Source organism: Crocuta crocuta, unplaced genomic scaffold, assembly GCF_008692635.1.
Source record: "Crocuta crocuta isolate KB4526 unplaced genomic scaffold, BGI_CrCroc_1.0 scaffold64, whole genome shotgun sequence".
NCBI classification, from domain to species: domain Eukaryota; kingdom Metazoa; phylum Chordata; class Mammalia; order Carnivora; family Hyaenidae; genus Crocuta; species Crocuta crocuta.
This window is the reverse complement of record NW_027530640.1, coordinates 7,280,350-7,307,916: the sequence shown is the minus strand read 5'-3', so window position 1 is coordinate 7,307,916 and position 27,567 is coordinate 7,280,350. Positions and strand designations below refer to the sequence as shown.

The 27,567-nt window shown below is 35.8% G+C and overlaps 1 protein-coding gene across 10 annotated transcripts in view; it reads left to right on the top strand.

The window, feature by feature from the left end:
• CDKL3 (cyclin dependent kinase like 3) overlaps positions 1–27,567 on the top strand; it is a 118,082-nt gene that overhangs the window by 40,469 nt on the left and 50,046 nt on the right. For 6 of the 10 annotated variants that reach the window (XR_013336184.1, XR_013336188.1, XR_013336183.1 and 3 more), the window contains 8 exons: positions 1,284–1,396; positions 3,251–3,390; positions 8,674–8,762; positions 10,986–11,139; positions 11,254–11,582; positions 12,951–13,044; positions 14,379–14,541; positions 15,369–15,466. Coding sequence is in view for 3 of the 10 variants with exons in the window: in XM_077768922.1 (XP_077625048.1) it covers positions 1,284–1,396; positions 3,251–3,390; positions 8,674–8,762; positions 10,986–11,139; positions 11,254–11,582; positions 12,951–13,044; positions 14,379–14,541; positions 15,369–15,466 (1,180 nt within the window). In the remaining 7 variants the exon portion in view is untranslated. Of the gene's footprint in view, positions 1–1,283; positions 1,397–3,250; positions 3,391–8,673; positions 8,763–10,985; positions 11,140–11,253; positions 11,583–12,950; positions 13,045–14,378; positions 14,542–15,368; positions 15,467–18,248; positions 18,305–27,567 lie in introns of all 10 variants that reach the window. The other 4 variants (XR_013336185.1, XM_077768923.1, XM_077768921.1 and 1 more) reach the window with 3 other exon arrangements.

Sequence of the window (27,567 nt, the reverse complement as noted above, 5' to 3'; positions counted from 1 at the left end):
GAGAGAGAAGGATCGGGGATGGGGGGGGGGTGCAGAAGGAGAGTGAGAATCTCAAGTAGGCTCCATGCCCAGTGTAGACCTCAATGTGGGGCTTGATCTCACAACCATGAAATCAAGACCTGAACTGAAATCAAGAGTCAATTGCTTAACCACCTGAGCTACCCAGGTGCCGGAAAAGAGTGTACATTTTTTATTTTGGTAACTTTTGCCAATTTTCCCTTCAAAGAAGTATATTACATTCCCAAAACAGTACATGGGAGTATTCATTTTCTGTAGCTTCACCAATACAGCAGTTGAATCTTATAATTTTAATCAATTGAATCAGAGAAAGATATACCTCACTGTAGTGTTTTTTTAGTTTTTATTTTTGAGACAGAGAGACAGGGTATGAGTGGAGAAGGGGCAGAGAGAGAGACACACACACAGAATCCAAAGCAGGCTTCAGTCTCTGAGCTGTCAGCACAGAGTCCAATGCAGGGCTTGAACTCATGAACCACAAGACCATGACCTGAGCTGAAGTCGGCCACTGACTGAGCCACCCACACACCCCCCCCATGGTAGTATTTATATTTCTTCAGAATGTGAGATTGGGCTGCTTTTTATCTATTTAAAAGTCCTAATAGAATAAACTACCTTTTAAAAACTGGTTATGTTGAGGGCACCTGGGTGGCTTATTTGGTTAAGTGTCAAACTCTTGATCTCAGCTCAGGTCGTGACCTCACAGTTTGTAGGATGGAGCCCCTAGACCCTGCTTGGGATTCTCTCTTCTCTCTCTCTGCCCCCTCCCCCTGCTTGCACTGTCTTGCTCAAAATAAATAAATAAACTTAAAAAACAAAACCTGATTAATTGGAAAAATGTTGGAATTATGGATGACTCAACCCCTTAAGATAAGTAAATGTAAATGGTAAAATATTTAAGGCTTTTAAATTATATTCTTTAAAAAACAAGATGCTTTTGGTATTCAATTTTTCTAATTAATAAACCATTTACCATACTGTCCTTATAAAAGTATTTGAAACAATTTTAGAATTATAATTACTTTTCATCTGGACTACTACATGGCTTCTCATGTGGTTTAAATAAAAGCTATTTAACATTATTAATAAAATGTGATAATTTTTAATATATATCTTAAAGTTGGCATATGATACTAAGGTGAAAATTTGTAAGTGATACCACTTAACCATTCTTTTTTTCTTTCACTACAACTTTATTTAAAAAAATTTTTTTAGAAAAGGCATATATTTCTCCGTGAAAAAGCAACTCATCCTTGTTGTTTCAGACCTGTAGATATCTGGGCTTTAGGTTGTATGATCATTGAGATGGCCACTGGAAATCCCTATCTTCCTAGCAGCTCTGATTTGGATTTACTTCATAAAATTGTTTCAAAAGTAGGTAGGTACTACTGGAACATACTGTTAAGTGCCTGAAATAGATATTGCCAGATCTCTCCTTCTTGATTTTCAACTTCTATTTTTCCTTTATAAGAACAGGGAATCATATTGTTGTTTTTTTTTTTTTAATGTTTTATTTATTTCTAGGAGAGAGAGAGAGACAGCGTGAGCAGGGGAGGGTCAGAGAGAGAGGGAGTCACAGACTGAAACAGGCTCCAGGCTCTGAGCTGGCAGTCAGCACAGAGCCCAACGCGGGGCCCGAACCCACGAACTGCGAGATCATGACCTAAGTGAAAGTCGGACGCTTAACCGACTAAGCCACCCAGGTGCCTCATGAAGCATATTGTTTTGATAGATGGCAGCAAGTGGATGCCCTGGGCTGGTAAAGAAGATAGAAAACTCTTCTCTGTTTTTGTAAATAATATTTTCTTTGCTAGGATGCAAGTAGCTAAGACATTTGCTAATGGTTGATACTAAGAAAAATAGTACAGTAGGAACCTACTTCAAATTGTCTGAAAGTTGATCTAAAGTTTTGGCTTCTACAAATATTTGCATCTCTGAAAGAGGACTTTTAAATAATAGAGTTGATTTAGATGTCTTTTTAAAGAACTTAGAGATAAAAAGTTACTTACTGAGAAAACTTTTTTTTTTCCTAAGCCACGATAGATAACCAGGTAGCTAAATAAGTTATTCAAAAATACATTTGATGACTGGTGCCTTGGTGGCTCAGTAGGTTGGTTAAGTGTCTGACTTGGGCTCAGGTCATGATCTCACAGTATGTGAGTTCAAGTCCTGCGGCGGGGTCTGTGGTGACTGGTAACAGCTCAGAGCCTGGAGCCTGTTTCAGATTCTGTGTCTTTCTCTCTGTCCTTCCGCTGCTCGCACTCTGTCTCTGTTTCTCTTTCAAAAATAAATAAACATTAAATTTTATTAAATGATTTTTAAAGAAAATTAAAAATATACTTGATGAGAGCTGAATTATGATGATCTGCCTTGACTACACAAATATTTTGATGGTTAGCCTTGCTCATGGAGTTTCAATGATTTATTTATTTTTATATATTTCTGAATGAGGAGCTTGAGGAGCCCCTTTTGTGGTAGAGAAGCTATAGATAAACTTGTAATTACAGGATCATGAGGAAGGTACTGTGAGCACCTATAAAAATCATGAAATCTGGATAAATATTAATTAAAGATACAGTTCAGGGTCTTAAAGCATCATATTTTTGGGGGTCATCTTTAAAGTTCTGGCTCTTAGATTAATGTTAGAAAAAACCCTAGAGATGTTGGGATTACTTTTGTCCTTTTACACGTGAGGAAACTGAGGCATAGAAAGGAAAAAGATTTGCCCAAGGTCACAAACTAGTTATAGCAAAACTGGCACTAGAACGTAGCTTTCTCCACTCCTGTTTATAGTTCTTTCCATTCTACCAATTCTCCATAGCCTTGTTTCTTCTTTGCAATATTTGTTTCTAAATAATTTGGATATTTTAGCTGTTTTGAGTAAGGCTTTGCTTATGAACACTTGTGAGTTAAACTGTTTTGACACCCATATGGAAATATGTAAAAGTTTATGCTTTTCCTGATAGCATCATATATTATGTCTTATAACTGGGAAAGTGAAAACGAGCCTGATGGTTTAAAATTTTCTACTGCCTACATGCTATCAACAGATTACTGGGGAAACTTACGAATTTCTATGCTGTATTCGGAGAGTGCCTTGTTCAACCTTAAAAAATTAAAGGAACATAATTGTTATTCTCCCTTTTTAGTAATTTAATGCAGACCACATAGCAATTTGTTTATTTTGATTTTAGATTAATTTCCTTATATTCGTATATTTTTTTCTTTCCAGGCAATTTGACACCTCATTTACAGAATATCTTTTCCAAGAGTCCCATTTTTGCTGGGGTGGTCCTTCCTCAAGTTGAACACCCCAAAGATGCAAGAAAAAAATACCCAAAGCTAAATGGATTGTTGGCAGATATAGTTCATGTATGTTAAGATTTAAGGATATTTTTGGGAAATTTGCATAAGTTATAATGGTCTTAGGATATTATTTTAATGAAATTCCAAAAGGATTCGTAATGTTATCTGTTAACAGTTACTATATTCCTTTGTCTTTATGTCTTTAGTTCAGAGAAATTAAAATTCATAGACTATAAAACTGAAAGCTCCCTAGGATAATCTTGTCCATTATTTTTAGTTTATCCCAGTTTTAAGAATTTTTTTCTACATTTTATTTATTTTTGAGAGACAGAGAAAGACAGAGCACAAGTGGGGGAGGGTCAGAGAGAGAGAGGGAGACACAGAATCTGAAATAGGCTCCAGGCTCTGAGCTGTCAGCACAGAGCCTGACACGGGGCTTGAACCCACAAACTGTGAGATCATGACCTGAGCCGAAGTTAGAAGCTTAACTGACAGAGCCACCCAGGCGTCCCAGTTTATCCCAATTAGGGATAAACTGGAAAAATCCAAAGGACTTACCATGTTTATTGCCACCTTTTAACAGCCAGTCTACCCAAGTTAGGGATCTGTTCCTTGTACACTGGTATCCTAAGATATCTGCAAGGCATTGACACCTGCAGTTTTAATTTTGTAAATTCATCCTGAATTTTCAGAAAACAAAAACATTATGCTGTACAGCACATTCTGATTATTTTAAAATTTAAATTTTATTTTAAGCTAGGCAACAAATATGCCAGTATACATAGTGCAAAATTTAAAAAGTAAGAGAATTTACTATGGAAAGTAAATCTGCTTCTATTTATTTTTTCTATCCAGCCAATTTCCTTTCCCAGGTCAACTGAGGTATCTTATTTCTGATGTATAGCCCTTTAAAAAAAAGTGGTTACCCAAATTTCAAAGCAGATATGGTGTAGTGTTTATCAGAAGGGGCTCTGGAATCACATAGCCTAAAACTCAGCTCTGTCACTAATTAGCTCTGTAACCTTGGAAAGTCACTTAATCTTTGTGCCCCAGTTTACTGGGCTGTAAAACAACATTAACAGTCTTCATTTTCTGGGGCTAGAGAATTAAGTGCGGTAATGGTGAAAATGTTCTGAGCATAGGGCCTTCGATAAGCTATCAACAAATGTTAATATTAATGGTATTAACATTAACAAATATTAATATTGTTGGTGTTGTTATTTAGGTAAACTTGCTAACCATATGATATGTAACATCTAAAGACTATTCTTAAAGGAAAAAATGATTTCATTGTATCTGGAGAGAACTAGAGTTTAGTAAGAATTAGATTTGTTTACTATATTTTCAATTGAATTTATTTTTTATATCATAGTTTTCATTCTGCAAAGAATGCATAATGATTGTAGAAAAAAGTAGAAAATACAGGATAAACAAAAAGGAGAAGTTAAGATTTTCCCACAATCTGGAAAAATTACTGTTGATACTTTGATTTATAACCTTCTAGGCTTTTGTCAACCAAATTTATGCATAGAAATGTATGCTTTTTAAAAGATGTCATACTTCACACACTGTTATGTGACCTGTTTGTTATGTCACCATGTCAGTAAATATGGAACTGTATCATAGTTTTCAGTGGTTACATAGTATTCCATTGTCTGACTATACTGTACTTTAACTGAGCTTACAATTCTGAATGTTTTCAGGTTTTCTCCCTCACTATCGGTAAAGATATTTTAGTGAATATGTTTTATTTATTTATTTGGAAATATGTATTTATTTACCTTAAGAGAAAGTATGAGCAGGGGAGAGGCAGAGAGAGAGGAAGAGAGAGAGTCCCAAGCAGGCTTCAGGGTGGGACTAGGTTCCATGAACCCATGAGATTATAACCTGAGCTGAAATCAACAGTAGGACGCTCAAGTGACTGAGCCACCCAGGTGGCCTAGTGAACATCTTTTAATATGTCTTTTTGAACTTACTTTATTATTTTTTTAGCATAAATTCCTAGAATTGTGATTAGTGGGCCACAGGGTTTACACTTTTTCAGAATTTTTGATATACTTTCCTATTTTTTCCCCCAGAAAAGTTTCACTGATTTATACTCAAGTACTCCCAAGTAGCATTGTATATAAATTTCCACTCTCAATCTAACATTGGATATTACAATTTTTAAAGTATTTGCCCATTTTTTATTGTTTAAAAAATGTTTAAGAGAGAGAAAGCATGAGCCAGGGGAGGGGCAAAGACAGAAGGAGAGAGAATCTTAAACTGGTTCCATACCCAGTGTGGAGCCCAACATGGATCTTGATCTCACAATCCTGGGATCATGACCTGAGCCAAAATCAAGAGTCTGACACTCAACTGACTGAGGCACCAACGTGCCCCTATTTGCCTAATTTTTAAAAGTAACCTCTACAACCAATGTGGGACTCAAACTCTTAACCTCAAGATCAAGGGTCACATACTCCACTGACTGAGGCAACCAGGCATTCCAAAGTAATTGTAAATTTAATAAGTTTAAAATAGCATCTATATTTTAGTTGCAGTTATATAATTACAGGAAAGGTTGAATATTTTACCTTTCTTATTAATATAATACGATATTAATTGGCCATAAATGATTAAAAATTAGTTGTAAATAATTAAAAATTGGTTGTGTATAATATAATATAAATATAAAGAAATAATATAAATAAACAATATTTAAGAATGATTAAACTATTTGTCAATTAGACTATCTTTTTTCATATAGATTTGTAAAATTATAAGCATATTAGTCTTTGTCATATATGTTATAAATAGTTTTCTTCAACTTGAATAATCCTGTGACTTGGCATGCCACATTTATCATAGACAAAATGCTTATACATGCTTGGGTCTATTTCTATTTCATTGATTTCCATTTTTATTCTAGTGTAAGTACCAGATTCATTGATTCTTGTAACTTAATTTTTGTTTTTAATTACTCCTTCTCACTTTTATTTTATGTTTTATTTTTTAGTAATGTCTATACTCAACATATGGCTTGAACTCAGAACCCTGAGATCAAGAGTCACATGCTCCACCGACTGAGCCAGTCAGGTGCCCCAATTATTGCAACTTTAAAATACATCTTTATATTTGGGCAAAGCATGTATCATTTCCTAGATTTAAATTTTGTAAACAACTCTACTGGGGTATAATTTTGTACAGTAAACTATACATGCTTAAAATGTGCAACTTGATGAGTTTTGAAAGGTATATCCACCTGTGAAACCACCACCACAATCGAGATATGTAACATTTCCATTACCCTCTACAATGTCCTCTTGTCTTTTTTCAATCCATCTTTCCCACCATTTCCGTTCTCAGACAACCTCTGAGCTGCTTTCTGTCACTGTAGATTAGTTTACATTTACTAGAGCATATACACATGGAATTACATAGTGTGTACCCTTTAACTCAATATTATGATTTAGAGATTCATTCATGTCTTTGTGTGTATCAGTAGTTGATTCCTTTTAATCGCTGAGTAGTAGTCCGTTGTATGGACCTGTAACAAAAAATAATCTATTCCCCTCTTTGGGGTTGTTTCCTATTTTTGGCTGCTACAAATAAAATTGCTATGAACATTCATGTACATGGCTTTGTGTTGATGTATATTTTTATTCTCTTGAGTAAATATCTAAGAGTGGAATGGTGGGTGGGTTTAAGGTATGTGTATGTTTGATTTTTTAAAGGAATTGCCAGTCTCTTTCTCAAAGTATCATATTTTACATTTTCCAAACTAGGTCATGGATTTAAATTTTCTAATTATATTATATGGAGAAGTACTAATTTAGTCTACCTCCAGTAGGCTATGGCTTGGGCAGACTTTTTAACATTTTTCTTAATAAGTTTTATTGATGGATTACTATTATATTCTTAAATAAGTACATATTTTGCAGTTTTAATGGTATGGGTATTCCCACCTCGTAAAGTGGATGATGAATTCAGTTTTGCTTTGTGATTCAATATATTTTTATTATGGTAAAAAACACATATGGAATCTACCCTCTACCAAATTTCAAAATGTATAGCATAGCACTGTTAGCTGTATCCATATTGTTGTATAGCAGATCTTTACAACTTTTTCATGAATCACTTTAAACATACATATGTGGACATAAACCAAAAGGTAATATTATATTCAATTACCTTGTATTTTCTGGATTTTAATTTTCCTTTTATTTGTTAGATCTTAGACAAACTTATTTCTCTAGGCCTCAGTCTCCTTATCTGTATAATGGGAATGATAATAATATGTACCTTGTAGGGTTGCTGATGGGATCGAGTAATAGGAAAAGGCTAGGTAGTGTTGTGTGGCACACAGTAAACATCAATAAAACTTAGCAATTATTATTATGCTTTGCTTTCTTTTAAAGGAGGAGTGAAAGTTATAATGCGAATGAATTTTATTCAAATTCTATCTTTAATATTTTGGTTAAAAATATCTTCTATTTACAACTATATATAAATTTATTATGTTCGACTTATTTCAAAATGATTTTTTAAATTTTTTAAAAAATATTTATAAGAGAGAGAGTGTGTGAGCAGGAGAGGGACAGAGAGAGAGGTAGGCACAGAATCTGAAGCAGGCTCCAGGCTCTGAGCTGTCAGCACAGATCCTGATGCGAGGCTCAAACCCATGAACCATAAGATCATGACTGGAGCCGAAGTCGGATTCCCAACCAACCTAGCTATCCAGGCGCCCCTCAACTTATTTTTAAAACTCTTAATTCTACCACCTGTTTTTGTTTTGTTTTTTTAAATCTCTATTCAGTTGAAATATTTTCAGGATAGGGTAAAAGAAAAGAGCTGTTCTCATAATGGATTATTGAAAGATTTGGGGAGTTGAATGTTTGTGAAGTTGTATTATGCCGTAGAAAGAGCCCTGGATTAGGATTCAGACGATATGAGTTAAAATCTTCGTATAGTAAATCACTAATTATGCTTCTAGCTCTGAAAAGGGAAATAATAATCTATGAACTTTTTACCTTACAGTGCTGATAAGAGGATCAAAAAGAACTAATTAATTTTTGCTAATTCCAGCTGTAGTTTGCTAATTCCAGTTAGTAACAAACTAACTTCTGTTTTGGCTAGAATCATAGGACATTTAACCCGTAATAATGCTTTATAAGTACAGATTTCTTAGGGAAATAAATGGTCAAAACTCACTGTCAGAAATTCCTAAGGTCTAATTCCATCTCTTTAAGCACCTTTTTAGCTCTAGGTAATTAGTAACTTCTACATATGTCAAGTAAGTTTAAGATTTACCATATAGAGCCCTGTTAGGAACTTTCTTAACGTTAGAATCTTTTTTTCATTTTCTAGGCTTGTTTACAAATTGATCCTGCTGAGAGGACATCATCTACTGATCTTTTGCATCATGAGTATTTTACTAGAGATGGATTTATAGAAAAGTAAGCATGTTGAGTGAGTGTGGACTTTATAGTGTTTTGTTTTAGGAAATTTTACTAGCATGAAAATTGCTGCATAGGTTAATGTTACACACACACAAAATTCAATTTAAGAAAAACTTTACTGATTCCCTCTATTGACTAGGTACATGGTAGGCATACAGGTGTTATGATGAAAAGTCTAATAAAAATAATTGTAGTTAACATTCATTGCAGTTGCTATGTCCTAGGCAGTGTGCCAAGCTCTTTATACACATTTTCAATGTCAACCATAGACCAGAAGGTAGTAAATAAACAACCAGTACTGTTTAACTCTATTCCCATTTGGACCTCTGACTCAGAATAGTCTGGTTTCCTCTTCTGACAGCTTCTCTGATCTATATGTTATAGTTGGCATTTACTTCCCAAATGATTTTTTTCCTCTGCCTTATTTATTCTCTATTGCAGTGGCTGTCATCCTTACCAAAGTGGAAGTTCCTGGAACATAGGGACCATGCCTTTAGCCCTTCTGTGTCCAATATTATATATGTAATATATAATCACAGTGTAGATTTATAAATCAACTGTATTTCTTTAAAAAAAAAAGCCACAATTTTCTATTTGAGCTTTGAAAGAAGATTTTTTTTAATTTAATTGCGTAGTCATTCACTTGATCTTTGGATGTAAGGTCAGAAAATACAGACATCATTTGAAAATGTGATGGATTTAAGATTAGGCATGGAAGGTGCACCTGGGTGGCTCAGTCAGTTAAGCGTTCAACTTCAGTGCAGGTCATGATCTCACGGTTGTTGGGTTTGAGCCCCACGTCGGGCTCTGTGCTGACAGCTCAGAGCCTGGAGCCTGTTTCAGATTCTGTGTCTCCCTCTCTCTCTGACCCTCCCCTACTCACGCAGTCTCTCTCTCTCTCTCAGAAATAAATAAAGCATAAAAAAAAAAAAGATTAGGCATGGAAAGTTCCAGGAACTACACCTTTCAGGTGTAAGAAGAGAGGCAAAGAAGAGAGAATCCTTTAGAATACTTAGAACTTTAAGCATTTTAAGAATTTTAATATAAAACAAAAAATTTAAAGAAGATATATTGAAAATCCATTGATGAAGAAAGTGCCAGTTATTGAATTAAAAAATTGCTTCATATCACTTCTCCATAGACCAAGTTGATTCTCTTGGGTACTTAACATACTAGGATTTTAGCATGATGCGATGAAAGTTCTTGAATTCCAATGATTGAATTCTCAGAAAATGTTTGGGGAAGGCCTTTCCCTTTGATAAGTGATCTCTTCCTTTCACAGAACCTTCTGCAGTGCAAAGGAGTTTTGACAGAAGTATGACAGTTTCCTATTCAGCCAAATGAATCACACTGTTTATTTTCTTCATCTCTTCACACTCCCCTTTACTAGACATGTGCCCTGCACAGCCCTGGCAAGATTGGGCTAAACTAGGGAAGAATTTACTCATGGAATGGTATTTTAAAATGTCCACAAACTAGGGGACACCTGGCTGGCTCAGTTGGTGGAACATGTGACTTTTGATCAAGGGGGGTGAGTTCAAGCCCCACCTGTATGTAGAGACACTTAAAAAAATAAATAAAATAAAATTTCCTCAAAGTGATAATAATACCTGCTTCAGGGTGGGGAACTGTACAACTCAGGGGCAGGGTAGGAAGGAGACTTTTCAGCACAGCCTTTTGAATTTTGAGCCATATAAATGGATTTTTTTATTAAAAAATAAGTAATATAAAAAAATCAAACTAAAACCAAGATGATCTCCTTTCAATACTGATGTATTCTGTTACATTTTATACTAAAAATATTTCTCTAGAGTAAGATTTCAGGAGCTAATTAGTTCATCTTTTAAGTACTATTACTTTAAAGAACCACAAAAAGGATAAAATGGCTTGGGTTTTTCTTGGAAAGAATATATTTATAAAAATTAAAAAAAATAATTTTATTGAGTAAAATTTGCATCATAAGAGAAATATAATTCATATAAATCCATTTTGTAAAAGTTTTATATAGTAAATCCCATGCCAAAATTTTTGGAAGATTTGTCTTTACCAGGAAGCAATTTGTATTAAATAAATATTGTACTATCTCTTGGCACAAATGAATTTTTGATAACTTATTTATGCTGTAGCTGGTATATAAATTAATTGATTAACTGGCCCATTAAGGATAAAATACTTTATATAAATAAAAGATTATTGGCTGATAATTGCTTGTTTTATCAGATTCATACCAGAACTGAGAGCTAAATTACTACAAGAAGCAAAAGTCAATTCATTCATAAAGCCAAAAGAGAATTCTAAAGAAAATGAACTTAAAAAAAATGAAAGAAAAACAACGTCTACCAATACACTGCCAAGTACTCCAGTTTTGGGAAAGGTAAACACTATTCTCTTTCTGGCCTGTACAACTGTATTATAGGTTGCACTCTAATGATAAAAATAACTGTTCTTCTGACTCGCATTTTGGATGTTTGGATGTTTCCTATTCCAGGAAATGGAAAAAGAGAAAAAGCCCAAGGAGATCAAAGTCAGCATTATTAAAGTCAAAGGAGGAAAAGGAGATATCTTAGAATCAAAAAAGACAGAGTGTGAAGGTGGACATTGTCAAAAGGATGCAACTGGAAATGCTCATACTGTGTCTCAAGACACAACCCCTATAATCAAGGAACTACCAACCCCTGTCAATCCCGGCACTAACGCTAATGGAATGAAAGATGATCCACATGCTGGAGGTAGTATGATGATGCCACCTATCAATCTAGCTAGCAGAAACTTGGTGGCTTCAAATCCCAATTCAGATGTTTCCCACCGCAATTCAAGGTGAGTTGTGACAGAAAAAAGACAGAAGGAAATGAACCCAAGTGATACAATGTTCCTGTATAAAGGCATTTCAAGGAATCAAGTTCATGGTGTCTGTATATAAACTGAATTTGAGGATATATTGAAATTATAATAATAGGCCATTATTGAGTGTTTCTTAGGAACACCATAGAATAAATTAACTTTTCTTGCCTGTATAGATGTTTAATTTTTCACTAATGCCTTTTGGAAAAACCCTGCTTTTTTAAAAAAAAAGACCCTCAGAATAATTTCTTCTCATTTAAAGAAGAAAAAGGTGATATGGCCTAGGTTCTAGAATTGATGTGCCTTGGTATAACAAAGTAAGCATTTTTTTCTGTATTATAGCATATTTTCTAAATGGAGAAAGAACAGTTAAAAATAATTGTTTATAGTCAAATAGTCTTTGAAATAACTATTTGGGGAGGAAAACAACATATTGAGCCAGATTTAGCTACTGCTACAAATTGAAAGACTGGTACCATAAGTCTGGTTAATCAAGGGCAGTGTGATGTATAGCAAGGGTCTATTTAGTAAGGAATCAGGGCTAGTTTTAAATTTAGGGCAGGGCACCTAGGTGGCTCAGTTGGTTGGATGTCCAACTCTTGATTTCGGCTCAGGTCACGATCTCAGGGTCATGGGATTGAGCTCTGCATCAGGCTCTGTACTGAGTGTGGAGCCTGCTTAGGATTCTCTCCCGCCCCCTCTCTCTCTCCCTCCCTCTCTCACTCTCTTTCTCCCTCTGTCCTCTCTCATGCTCCTGTACTCTCTCTCTAAAATAAAATAATTTAAAAAATTCTTTAAATTTAGGGAAACTACCATGAATCTGGATTAGGAAGGAGACTAGGTACAGCATCCCAAGCCCATACTAGCAGACTGGTTTGGGCTATAAGTTGTGATGCTCATTGGTCTGCAGAGGTGGGCCAGTGGACGTTTCTGTGTCAGTCCAAAGGTACAGCAGTCTACAGACAGAAAGAGCCCGTTTGTTCTTGAGAGGACCCCAACGCCCTAGTTGCAATAACTGTGGTTGTAAGCCAGCCTTGGACAGCAAGCTCAGAAATTCAGAAACCACTAGTTGAGAGATCTGGATTTAGAACAAATACAAGGGACCAAGTAGGCCGGCTGGAGTGACCCTACAACATGGTTGTCACCACTGATGTTAGCCATGAGCAAGTTGTTCTCTGCTCTGTTTCCATCTACTTAGAGCAGTTGGCACTTACACAATGGCAATTGCATTTTGGCACTCAGTATGCAAACTATAGACTGCTGTGGTATCACTTCATTACTGAAGCTAAAACAGAAGTACTTCTGGGGAGTTCTAATAACTTCGCCTTCATTTTTAAATAATAGGTTGACTGAAAGAGCGAAAAAGAGACGTACTTCTTCACAGTCTGTTGGACAGGTTGTGTCTAATAGCAAGCAAGAGGACGCAGGTCCCACTCAAGTAAGGCAAGAACCTAGTCATTAAAACATGGCATCTTTTAACTTTATACTTGAGTCCCTCCCCATTAAAGCCTTTTATTATATCTTTAGGGCTCCAACATTTAAAAAAATATGCTTTTAGCTTTTTCCCCCCTCTAGAGATGAAAATAGGCCATCATTTCCTTAGTGCTTTCACAGTTTTGGTTAATTTCTTATAATTTGATTTGTGTATTTAATTTGTGACTTGCACCAAAAAAAGTTAAGATTTTCACCCTTAAATGTCACAAGACTTGGGGTGCCTGGGTACCTCAATCAGAAGAGCATGTGACTCTTGATCACCAGGGTCATGAATTTGAGCCCTATGTTGGGTGTAGAGGTTACTTAAAAAAAAAAAAGTCACAAGATTTTTTGGTCTTTTACTCTCCCCAAAATGTTTTTAATATTTTAGATTATAGGCAATTACTAAATAGACACATCAAATTTTTCACTAGAAAAATATAATCAGTGGGGTGCCTAGGTGGTTCAGTCGGTTAAACGTCCAACTTCGACTCAGGTCACAATCTTGCCATTCATGAGTTCGAGCCCCATATCAGGCTCTGTGCTGGCAGCTCAGAGCCTGGAGCCTGCTTTGGATTCTGTGTCTTCCTCCCTCTCTGCCCCTCCCCTGTTCACACACCCTCTCTCTCTCTCAAATATAAATAAACATTAAAAAATATAGGGAGTAGCTTATTAAAAATTGAAGTATAATGTTATTTATAATAATAATAAATTGAAGCAACACAAAGCTATGTAAGAGCAAGCGAGTCATTAAGCACATTAATATATATTCACTCAGGGGGATATTACACATTACGTTGTGGTAGACTGTTCATTCACTTAGCAGATTTTCTGTCATCTGTTGCCAAATGAGCACAAATAGGTACCACAAAAAATTTTATAGAGTTCTGGGTTCTCAAGAAATTTTTTTCCTTTGGGTTTTCCCTGTGTCCAGAGTACATCATTTTATAAATGGAAAATAAATTATTAATAAAATGAACTGAAGCAATTTGTCAAAGTCAGAGTACAATGAATAGTATTATAAATTAAAAGTTAAGATTATGGTTCTCATGATCAACACTATTATTCTCAAATTATCCAATATATTTTAAAAAGTCTGCTTCATGAAACTTTTATTGGGATTCGATCTATTTATGTGTTTAATGGGATTATATTCTACTCCTTAATTATTAAATAACCTTGCAAATGTAGACCTTTTATGACTATCTTATTACCTTCCAGATGGCTAGCAATTTTAGGCCTATGGCTCAAAGTTATACATCTTTTTTCAAATTAACTCTTACTTATTTGTTTGTTTAGAGCCAAATGGAGAAGAGTATGTTTAATGAGCAAACAGGTCAAAGTGACCAAATGGCAAATGGAAACAAAAGAAAGATGAATTTTTCCAGATCTGACAGGAAGGAATTTCATTTTCCAGAACTGCGTTTCACACTACAGTCCAAGGAGATGAAAGGAATGGAAGGTAAATATTTGTTGCACAGCTTTACAAATTTCCAGATGTTATCATTTACAAGACCTTTTTTTTTGGTAAGATAACTTACATTTATAATGTAATTTCGATAGAAAATAGATTTCTGTGAAAAATATTTTCAGCTGATGAGAATTTTTTTTCTCATAGTCAAGAGGTAAGACTTAAAGGAGATACTTTTAAAGAAGGATTAAGAAAACTTTAAAAGACACATTTTTCAGTAGCTCAGTCTTGTTGAAATGTTAGTACAGTATTTGAGGAAAGTGGTTTTGGTTCCATATATGACCTGGAGTAAATCAGTTTCCTTTGTTTCTCCATGATTTTTTCCCCTATAATAGCAGGAATGATATAGATGCTTTTGGCATCCAAAGGTATACTAGATTAAGATTTATAACATGTTTTGAGCTCTTAAAATGAAACATGCTTTTTTTTTTTGCAGAGTAAATGTTTTGTTTCTTTGAAGAACAGTGACACCTTGTGAAAAGTTAATATAATAGCAAGAATATAGTACTTGAGAATCTAGTACTTGAAGAATATAATTCAAGAGCAATTATCTGACCCACTTAACAGTTATATGCAGAATTTAAAAACTAAATGTCATATTTTAATACCTGGTAGGCTATCTGTAAAGTTATAAAACAAATCATTTATAATTGGCATGTTTTATCATTACAACTGAAGATTTATTAAGTTGTATTTTAATATACTGAGAAACTGACTTTAGTGGATATCAGAATTTCTATTTGAAACTCTTAAAAAGGAAAGTAAAATTTTAAGGTAGGAATAACAAATTGTCATTGTTGCATATATTTTTGTAAAAGTTAAACAGATAAAAGTGCTGAAGAGGGAATCAAAGAAAACAGATTCATCTAAAATACCAACTTTACATAATATGGATAAAAATCAAGAAAAACAAGAGGTAAAACTTTTTTGTTTATAGTTTTAGTAAGGAGTGCTGTTTGGAACCCTTGACTTGGTATGTAAATTTAGTTATTGCTAAAAGTTATATAAACATTCAAAATTCTGTAATCTTTGAGCCTGAAGAGCAGATTTCTATTCTCTTAAAATAACANGTACCCTTGGGTAAATTCCTAGCAGTGCTATTGCTGGGTCATAGGGGAGTTCTATTGTTAGTTTCCTGAGGAACCTCCACACTGTTTTCCAGAGGGGCATAGCAGCCCTCGTTTGAATGTTGAGTGATTAGACTATATAGTACTCAGGGAAAATATCATGTATTCTATGTGTATTTTGTGATATTAGGCCCCTTTCTTCCTGTTTTCCCTTTCTCTTCCTGTTTGCTTTCCACCACTAGTTCTATTTTCACAAAGATTTGTCCTCAGCTTGCTATCATATAATATTGTTGAAATGTCCCAACCCCTCCCCACCAGAGAGAGTCTTGAATTTTATTTGTAAATCTTAAAGATCTTCAGTATCCAAATGCATACTCTCTAAAGGTATTCTTTTAGATAAGGGGATTGTGCTCATAGAAATGGCCTTCTATGCTATGTGTTTGTAAGGTTAATCAACTTCTTTATATCAGTTTCTTATGTTATAAATTGATTATATTTTTTTACTTCACAATGAAATTAGCACATACTTAATTAAGGAAATTTGAAGAAATTAGTAAAATAGAGTTTGAAACAATATAAGAAGGTATTTTCACCAAGTCTATTCAATCTCTACATCATTTGGATTAAAGAGCTATCAAGTTCGAGCCCTGCGTCAGGCTCGGTGCTGACAGCTAGCTCAGAGCCTGGAGCCTGCTTCAGATTCTGTAACTCCCTCTCTCCCTCCCTCCCCTGCTCACGCTGTCTCTCCCTCTCTCTCTCACAAATAAATACAAACATGAAAAAATAAAGAGTTATCAAATACTGTTAGATATATCATCGAAGTGATGCTTAAGCCTTATTTTTGGCTTAGAACTTGTTAAGAACTCCAGAATCCACTTTGCAAAAGAGAGCTATTTTCTAGATAGAACAAGAAAGGCATTAATGGCCATTTTTTAGTTCATCGTAGAAAGTAATAAGGTGACCTTAAAGTTTTAAACATGAGTGACTTACTGATATTGTAGCATGTTGAGCAGCACACCCTTTGCACATTCCTCAAATGACTAACTAAATTAGGCTCCTGAGTTGTGTATTAGGCTCCTAGTAACGTGCCTAGTGTATTTATCCCACTGTCCCATGAGAGCCTCTAGAACTAAAATTATATTCCAATGCAGGAAGAAAGGAACTCTTAAGACAGTTCTTTCATTTAAAAATACATAAATAAATAGGAAGGTAAAATCCCTTCTTGCTCATGTGGTGTACAACTGCTTAAAAGTCGACCTTCTTGAGAGTGACCTTGAAACAGTTATAGTTATTAGAGAAGTAATCAGTGATGGCTGTAGTTTATTCATGCTGCCCATTCACATGCATTTCTGAAGAGTGAAATTGCATATAAGGCTAGTCCAAACACTTTTAATACGTTAATGTCAGAGTTAAGAAACTGTCCTAAAGTTTGAATTGGTAGTTTATAATTTTAGAGCACAAGAGAATACGAATTGTTTTTTAAAATGCAAGATAGGATATAGCAACTTTCTTGTTCTGTTCTTGGCTATGCCATTGACTTGGTTTTGAATTATCTAGTCAGATCCATGTGCTTCCCAGTTGTACATGCAACTCTTTCAGGCATCTTAAATGCTGAATTAGTGTACATATTGATATACATATATATGTATCAACATACCTATATTGAATAGACAACATAATCTAAGAGAAACCTTAAATTACTGCTGATGAGTTAGACAAGAGAGAAAAGAGTCCATACAAAAGCCACCTTCAGTTCTGTTTCATGATGATCATGAGGAATACTTTGTTAAATAGTCTCCCGTATAAAACAAACCCCAGGTGCAAAGTACAAGTACTTACCTCTGGCTATATTTCCTTAGCCAAAGACTTACCATTTCCTCAATTAAGGTCCTGTTTCTATTTGCTTTTTAGAATATAGGAAATGCACAAACTGAAAGGAAGAAGAACCTGCCAGATGTAGAGTAGAAAATGCAGAGCTGAAAATTCAGGGAGTCCTAGAATCATTGGTTAAAAAAAATCCTTTTTATTAATATTACATTCATAAAAAAGCTGACTAGAGAATTCTACAGACATATAAATCCTGTGTACTTATGTGTATATTCCCCTAAATTTTTAAAAATTTATTAATCTTTAAATTATTCATTTTTTCTTAATTTAAACACTAATTTATAGAAATTGCCCAACTGGTACATTCTAACTTACATTAAGTCACATAATTTTATTTGATGGCCTATTGTCTTAGTCATGTATAATTAATGGTCATTCTTAGCTTTGGTTTAGAACTTTATAACTATAGAAGGAAAAGTTTCTAATTGTGTACTAAAACGAGATCCCAATGTCTGGCAGCACCAAATATTTCTGAGCAAACAGTTATACTTGATAAGCATAAAATATGGATTTGGATCCACACTAAACGTTCTGGAACAGCATTTAAATATATCATGAAGGTCACTTAAGAGGATGGAAATTGAGGAAAGCATTGAAGCAAATCTTCTGGGCTGACCAGCATGTTTATCATTAATAGTTTATTACTATTATTATTACATATAACTTAACATTAATACAATCAAGGTTTTGGCAGCATATATTTAATTTATTTCCGGTTCTTACTGGCTTGGTTTCTGATTTTAGGGTGGAGATGGCCATTTTAAGGGGAAGAATTGGAAGAGGAACAGATTTGTTTTCTGGTAGTGTCTCTTAAATCTTAAAAATACAAATTGGCAAGTCTCCTCTTGTTTTATGTACAATAGAAATGTAACATGAGCTATTAAGACAGCCATGCATCTTGCATTAGCATCATCCATCTTTGTTTTTAGCAAACGATTCACTGTTTTATTTTCTTCTAAGAAATCTATTGGTTTAGAATTATGAAGTCTCCTCTCTGCCTGCTTCTTTACTTGCCATGGTTACTGAGTAGGTAACACATCCTGTCATACGACACACTCTATACATATACTGACCTTTGCCCTCTGCTAGTCACATAACCTGAAGTGTCTTTTATTTCCTAGAATGCTTGGGCTTCCTGAAGTGAGTTCTTAATGAAATATCTGACCTATTGTTTTAAAGGCTGTTCTTCCCCTTACATGATTAAAAGTACGTTTTTAGCTGTAAAAACATAATATTTATAAAATATCTGAAGATTATTTAATATTCAAGCGTTATTTAAATTCTTTTATTCTTTTTTTGTTTTGCTTTCATTTAAATTCCACTTAGTTAATAATCCTTTTCTCCATTTGAACAAATCTCAGCACTCTTCCAGTTTTCTCGTTCCATCGGGTAGTTAGTGTCTTTTATGTGGTACAGACTCTTTCTATTCCATAAAATAAATTAGGTACAATGCAGAAGAGGTACACCACTAAAATTCTCGATTGTTCTCTTCTTTTGTGTGTGTGTGTTAAACAGCTTTAATTTCGGTCATTTCGGCTTCTCGGCACAGTAAGAAATATTGCACATGATCCACATGTTTTGTTCTGGGGATGGGGATAAGCGTAGGGGGAATCACCTTCTTAGAAAGTACAACCCAAGTTGGGAGGGCAGAGGGGGTGGGGAGAGAACCCTCCCCATGCCTGTGGCAAAGTGCAGGATCCCCCATCCCAAACTAACCTGAGTCCAGCCCCTCTGGGGAAAAAAGGGGTGCATGAACTCCCCCTACTCCACAGGCACCTCTCCCTGTGGCCCAAGGCCTGCGCTACCCTCCAGCTTGTAGCCCTCACATGAGCCATTTTGCATAAAGTACAAGTGAAAAGGTGNTCTTAGAAAGTACAACCCAAGTTGGGAGGGCAGAGGGGGTGGGGAGAGAACCCTCCCCATGCCTGTGGCAAAGTGCAGGATCCCCCATCCCAAACTAACCTGAGTCCAGCCCCTCTGGGGAAAAAAGGGGCATGAACTCCCCCTACTCCACAGGCACCTCTCCCTGTGGCCCAAGGCCTGCGCTACCCTCCAGCTTATAGCCCTCACATGAGCCATTTTGCATAAAGTACAAGTGAAAAGGTCTGAAGGTAACACACTCCAGGTTATATACAGGGGCTCCGTGGAGGCAGAATGTGCCCCTGCTTCCCCTCAGCTGCCCCCCGTCACAGGGAGAAAGCTGTGGGGGAACGGGGGTCGATTGTTCTCTTCTTAAAACAATAACAACAACAATAGTAAAATGGGATTATCTGGGATTTTACCAGGGCTTTACCTGATTTGGTATTTATTAAATAGACGTGAAAAACAAAGGTAACATAATTTCCTTGTTACAATATTGTAATGTCTTTTTATCTTATTTTAATTATTTTTAAGTTTATTTATTTATTTTGAGAGAGAGACAGAGAGAGCGAGTGAGAGAGGGGCAAAGGGAGAGAGGGAGAGAGAGAATTCCACGCAGGTTCCGTGAGCCCAGAGCAGGGCTGGAACTCATGAACCATGACCTGAGCCAAAACCAAAAGCAGGACACTTGACTAACTGAGCCACCCAGGGGCCCTTCTTTTTATCTTATTTTAAGTTTGATTGGAATTAATACCTGAGATTATTATACATAATATACTTTTCTAACAGAATTCCTGTTACTTTTGGCAACTCCTTTCCTCCAGGGAAATTGAGTTGTTTCCTGTAGTTCAACAGAGAGAAGTCTGCCTCTTACCTGTTGCATTTGTATATTTGTTGATCCTACATCAACATCAAAGGATTCAACTTGTACAAAAAATGTCTTCTTGGATTTTAATTGAGATTGTGTTAAATCTGTACATCAATTTGAGGAAAATTGGTATCTTAATAATATTAAGTCTCCCAATACATGAGTATAAACTCTCCATTTATTTAGATCTTCTTCAAATTCCATCTGTAATATTTTGTGCCAATATTATACATCATTCATTAAATGTATTTCTATGAGTTTTGTTTTTTGATGCATTATAAATGGTATTGTTTTTAAATATCATCTTCCAGTTGGTTTTGCTAATATACAGAATTACAATTTGTTTTTTAAAATTTATCTTGTATTCTGAGACTTTGCTAAATTCACTTAATTTATTCTGGTAGGTTTCCTTCTTTCATTTGTTCCTTCCTTTCTTCCTTCTTTTTTCTATATTCTATATTTCGTAAGATTGCCCAGATAGGCAATTGTAACGTCTACAGCCAAAGATAGTCTTACTTATTTCTTTCCAATATTTATGCCTTTTATTACTTTTTCTTGCCTTATTGCACTGAGTACTAGGACATGTAATGATGTTGAACAGAAACATTGAGAGTGGATGGATATCCTTGCTTTTTTTCCTGTACTGGAGGGAAAACCTTCAGCTTTTTCCCATTAAGTATGATGTTAGTTATGGGTTTTATGTAGATGACTTTTATTACACTGAAGAAGGTTGCTTCCCTTTCTCTTTGCTCAAATAGATATTAAATTTTGTTAAATGGTTTTCCCATATCAACAGAGATGTTCTTAGGATTTTCTTTCTTTATTATGCTAATGTGAATTCTATTAATTAATGTTTCACTGTGAAATCAACCTTACATTCCTAGGATTAAATTTCACTTGAGGGGCACCTGGGTGGCTCAGTCAGTTAAGCATCTGACTTCAGCTTAGGTCATGATCTCACAGTTTGTGGGTTTGAGTTCCACATCAGGCTCTGTGATGACAGCCTTGAGCTTGCTTCGGATTCTGTGTGTCTCTCTGCCCCTCCCTGTTTCACACTCTTGCACGCGAAAATAAATGAACATTAAAAAAAAATTTTTTTAATTTCACTTGATCCCTTTTATGTTTTGTTTTGGATTTGGTTGGTTAATATTTTATTAAGGATTTTGGCATTTATGTTAATGAGGGATTTTAGTCCTTTTTTTCTTATATTGTACTTGTTTGGTTTTGGTGTCAATGTTACATTGCTTTATAAATGAGTTGGGAAGTGTTCTCTCTTCCTCTGTTTTCTGAAAGAATTTGTGTAGGATTGATTTTATTTTCTCCTTAAATGTTTGTTAGAAACACCAGGGAAGGAGCGCCTGGGTGGCTTAGTGCAGTTAAGCGTTGGACTCTTGATTTCGCCTCAGGTCATGATCTCACAATTCATGGGTTTGAGCCCCGTGTTGGGCTCTGTGCTGGTAGTATGGAGCATGCTTTGAAATCTGTGTCTTCTCTCTGCTCCTCTGCTGCTTGCTCTCTGTATCTTTCTCAAAAATAAATTAAAATAAACTTAAAAAAAAAAAAGAAACATCAGGGAGGCCATCAAGGCCTGGAATTTCCTTTGTGGAAATATTTTCATATACAGATTCAATTTCCTTCAATTTATTTAAAGGATATCCACACCCATTATTTCTCTTTGTATCAATTTTGGTAATTTACCTACTTCAAAGAATTTATTCGTTTCATCAAAGTTGCTGATTTTATTGGGGTGCCTGGGTGACTCAGTTGGTCAAGTGTTCAACTTCCATGATCTCACCACTCATGGGTCTGAGCCCTGCGTTGGGCACTTTGCTGACAGTTCAGAGCCTGGAGCCTGTTTTGGATTCTGTGTCTCCCTCTCTCCTGCCCCTTCCCTGCTTGTGTACATTCTCTCTCTCTCAAGAATAAATAAACAGTTTTTAAAAAGTTGCTGATTCTACTGACATAATATCATTTGTTATCTTTCTCTTGTTATCACTTTTAAATGAAGATCTGGGCCGACTGGGTGGCTCAGTTGGTTAAGCAGCCGATTTCAGTCAGGTAATGATCTCGTGGTTTGTGAGTCTGAACCCTGCATCTGGCTTTATGCTTAGAGCTCAGAGCTTGGAGCCTGCTTCAGATACTGTGTCTTCTTCTCTCTCTGTCCTCCCCCTGCTCATCCTCTCTTTCTCTGTCTCTCTCAAATATAAATAAACATTAAAGAAATTTTTTAGAAAGATTTAAATTGGTAAGATCTATGATGATGTCCACTTTATCATTTATTGTATTGGTGATTTGTGTTTTCCCTCTCTTTCTCTCTCTCTTTGATAAGTCTAGGTCTAGCTACAAGTTTATCAATTTTAGTAATTTTTTCAAAGAACCAGTTTTGGTTTCCTTGATTATTTCTATTGCTTTTCCCTATTTTATTGATTTATGATTTATTGATTTATCTTTTTTGTTTTTTTTCCCCTGTTTATTTTGGGTTTAATTTGCTCTTTGTGATATTGTGATATAAGAAATATGTATATTTTGCCTTCAACACCTGTTCCTGGTACAGAGATCCTAAAACCCTTATAATTTCCTGACTGATAAGGGTGAGAAGAACATCTTTTGTTATTCATAAGCTCCTTACAAACATACCTGAGTTTGTTTGTTTATTATTTTTTAAAAGATGTTTTAGAGGCACATGGGTGGCTCAGTTAGTTGGGCGTCTGACTTCAGCTCAGGTCATGGTCTCACTGTTTCTGGGTTTGAACCCCATGTCAGAGTCTATGCTGACAGCTCAGAGCCTGGAGCCTGTTTTGGATTCTCTGTCTCCCTCTCTCTCTGCTCCTACCTTGCACACACACTATCTCGCTCTCTTTCAAAAATAAATGAACATTAAAAATTTTTTAAATTTGGGTCACCTGGGTGGCTCAGTCAGTTAAGCATCTGACTTTGGCTCAGGTCATGATCTCACAGTTTGTGGGTTCGAGCCCCACGTCAGGCTCTGTGCTGACATCTAGCTCAGAGCCTGGAGCCTGTTTCAGATTCTATGTCTCCCTCTTTCTCTGACCCTCCCCTGCTCACACGCTCTGTCTCTCTGTCTCTCTCTCAGAAATAAATAAAACATTAAAAAAGTAAAAAAAAAAATTTTAATTGCAAAAATAAAATATTTTTTTAAAGTTTATTTATTTATTTTGAGAGAGGAGGAGAGAGAGTGTGCATGCAAGTGAGCATGGGAGGGGCAGAGAGAGAGGGGGAGAGAGAATCCCAAGCAGGCTCTGTAAAACCACGAAGCTTAATTCAGGGTTTCAACTCATGAACTGTGAGATCATGACCTGAGCCAAAATCAAGAGTCAGATGCTTAACCAAATGAGCCACCTAGGTGCTGCTAAAAGATTTTATTTTTAGATAGTCTCTACACCCAATGTGTGGCTCACACTTAGAACCACAAGATCAAGAGTTGCATGCTCTACTGACTCAGCCAGCCAGGCACCCCCATACCTGAGTTTATGATAAGGAAGCCCCCTTTCAATCTTATCTGAGTTTATGCCAATGAGGTGCCTCTTAGAGGAAAAGGGCTGATTCTGAGAGTAACTAGCTATGTGACAAGAGGATTAGAATGTTCAGCTGTGAGCTCTAGGGAGAGAAGGGCTAGAGATTGAGTTCATCACCAATGCCAGTGCTTTAACCAACTATATCTATATCCTGGCACCTAAACAAAGGGGTTTGGGGAGCTTTCCAACTGGTAAATACATGAGGTTCTGGGAGGAGGATGAACCCAGAAAAGGCATGGAAACTCTGCACTCCTCCCCACATACTTTTCCCTATGCATCTCTTTCATGTGGCTGTTTCTGAATTGTATCCTTTATAATAAACTGATAATAGTAAGTAAAACACTTTCCTGAGTTCTGTGAGCCATTCTAGCAAATTATTAGATCCAAGAAATAGGTTGTGGGATCTCCTGATTTATAGCCAGTTGGTAAGAAGTAGAAGAGGCCCAGACTTGTGACTGGAGTCTGAAGTGAGGGACAGTCTTGGACTGAGCCCTTAAGCTGTGGGCTAACTCCAGGTAGTGTCAGAAGTGTTATGAGTTGGGGCGCCTGGGTGGCTTAGTCGGTTAAGCGTCCGACTTTCGCTTAGGTCATGATCTCACGGTTCGTGGGTTCGAGCCCCGTGTCGGGCTCTGTGCTGACTGCCAGCTCAGAGCCTGGAGCCTGTTTCAATCTGTGACTCCCTCTCTCTCTGACCCTCCCCTGCTCACGCTCTCTCTCTCTCTCCTAGAAATAAATTTAAAAAAATAAAAAAAAAGAAGTGTTATGAGTAGAAGAAGCAATTTTTCTATTTACTTTTATTTTTCTAGCTCCTGAAAGGTGGAGCTGAGGTCATTGACTTGATACTTTTCATCTTTTCTTTAAAAATTGTTTTTAAATGTTTATTTATTTTTGAGAGAGAGAGAGAAAGAGAAAGTGGGAGCACATGCGTGTGAGCAAGGGATGGGCAGAGAGAGAGAGAGGGAGACACAATTTGAAGCAGGCTCCAGCCTCCAAGTTGTAAGCACATAGCTTGATTTGAGGCTGTAACCCACGAACCATGAGATCATGACCTGAGCCAAAGTTGGACACTTAACCAACTGAGCCACCCAGGCACCCCTCATCTTTTTTAATATGAACATTTAAAGGTTTAAATTTCTGTTTTAACTGTATGCCACAAATTTGAATAGTAGTATTTCATTCAGTTAAAAATATTTCCCAATTTCCTTTATGATTTCTTTTTGGATCCATTTATTTAGAAATGTGCTGTTCTGTTATCAACTATTTGGGTATGTTCCAAATATCTTACTATTATAGTGAGCATTGGTGGTTCAGTGGTAGAATTCTCACCTGCCAAATATCTTTCTATGATCAATTTTTTATTAAACTTTTAGAGAATATATTATTTCAGTCCTTCTAAATCCACTGAGACCTGTTTTATGTCCCAGCATATGGTTTATCTAATTGAATGTTGAAAAAACTNCGGGGCTCGAACCCACGAACCGCGAGATCATGACGTGAGCGAAAGTCGGACGGTTAACCGACTAAGCCACCCAGGCGCCCCGAAAATAATTATTCGTAAAAAGTATATTTTTTTGAAGTTGATTATAGTGTTCTATAAATGACAATTAGATCAAATTGGTTGATACTCTATTTAGGTTTTATATCTTTACTAATTTTTGTCTAATTCTTTTATCTGTTGCTGAGGGGGGAATATTGAAATCTTCAACTATAATTTTAGATTTGTCTGTTTCTCCTTTTTATGCTATTATTAGTTGCTTTATGCATTTTGAAGCTCTATTATTAGGTGCATATATATTTAGGGCCTTTATCTTTCTGATAAAATTGACCTTATCTACTGTTCAGTCTCTGAAACAGTTGTTTTATATGTTTTATCCAGTTTTATTATTGTTTGAGGTAAGACCAGTACCTGTTACTCCATCATGGCTAGAACTAGAAGTTCAGTTTGAGAGTTCTAGAAGTGGAGATATAGTCACTATATTTAGTAAGGGCGTTCTACTGAATAACATATGCTATTTATCTTAAGAATTTTAAAGAAACTTTAGTCATTATCAAAAATTATAGCCCCATATTATATAAAATGTCCCATGTTTTAGCTTAAGACCATCCCTAAGGATATGGATATGTGGAGAGGAATTTGCTCCCTTATGTGTAAATATGGGCCTATACTTTTTGTTGTTGTTGTTCTTATTTTGGTTATTGTAATGATAATTTATTCTGTGAATTCTTTGCCAGAGTATAAATTAAAGGGCCCTAAATGGAAATTGGCCCTTGTTAGTAAAACTACTAGGAGAATTGCATAGGGAAATGATCAAGAAATCCTAGATGATCTAGGAAAGTTAAGTTATAAGATGACAACATCATTTCATTTTAATAAAAAACAAAAAGATAGAAACAAGGAAAATGTCCTCCTATCCTGCTAGCCTCCTACATTTTCTTCCTACAATGTTAGGAAAAGATGGCAACTGATGACTCTGTAAAGGCAGAGAACTATAATAATTTTTCTTCTTTTGTGAAAAAAGTAATCCTGAAGTCAGATAACCTGAAGCGTGTACTTAACAATGGTTGGGATGAAAGAAAACTGAAAGAGAAGAGGATAAAACTAGTTAAAGCTGTGATGTATTCAAACTTGTCCAAAACAAAACAAAACAAAACAACAACAACAAAAAAACTTGTGTAAATATATTGTCATTCATCCTAGGATTTTGAGAAATAGTTGCTATCGATTAGTTGTGAGTGGTTATTTAGGAAACCTGTCAGAAGGCAGATAAATGTAGCACCTTTATTTTATTTTATTTTTAAATTTTTTAATGTTTATTTTTTAGAGAGATAGAGAGAGAGAAGGAAACAGAATCTGAAGCAGGCTCTAGGCTCTGAGCTGTCAGCACAGAGCTAGACGGGGGCTCAAACCCACAAACTGCAAGATCATGACTTGAGCCGAAGTCAGTCACTTAACTGACTTCTTTAAAATCTCATTGGCAAAATAGAAACAGATTGGGGCACCTGAGTGGCTCAGTCTGTTAAGTATCTGACTTCAGCTCAGGGCATGATCTCATGGTTTGAGGGCTCAAGCCCCACATTGGCCTCTTTGCTGACAGCTCAGAGCCTGGAGCCTGCTTCAGATTCTTTGTCTCCTTCTTTCTCTATCCCTCCCCCACTTATGCTCTGTCTCTCTCTGTTTCTCAAAAATGTATAAATGTTTAAAAAAGTTTTTTTTAAGAAACATTTATTTTTTTAAGTTTATTTATTTATTTTGAGAGAGACAGAGCAAGTGCTAGTAGGGGAGGGGCAAAGAAAGAATCTCAAGCAGGTTCTGTGCTATCAGTACAGAGCCAATGTAGGGCTCAAACTCATGAAAATGTGAGATCATGACCTGAGCAGAAATTAGTCAGATGCTTAACCAACTTAGGCACCCTGGTGCCCCAAAAAGAACAGTTTATTTACCTTAATTTTGAAACGTGAAGACCTAGGAAGAATCACCAGTTGGTTTATAGCTATGTGGAAGAATAGAGGATAATAGTCATTATGAATTTATCTTAATAATAGTTTAATGAGCCCTGTAAACAAAGGGAAAACAGGAGATTTAATGATTCTGTAGTTTAAATGATCAAAAAGCATTTGGGCTCAGTTTTTAGACCTTCTCTTTTCTCTGTGTACTCCCTTGGTGAACTCATCCAGATTCATGGCCTAGAATACTATTTACATACTGATGACTTTCAGTTCTCTCTCTCTAGCCTGGCCTTGACCCCTAAACTCCGGACTCAGATTTCCAACTGTCCATTCAACAGCTCCACTAAAACAT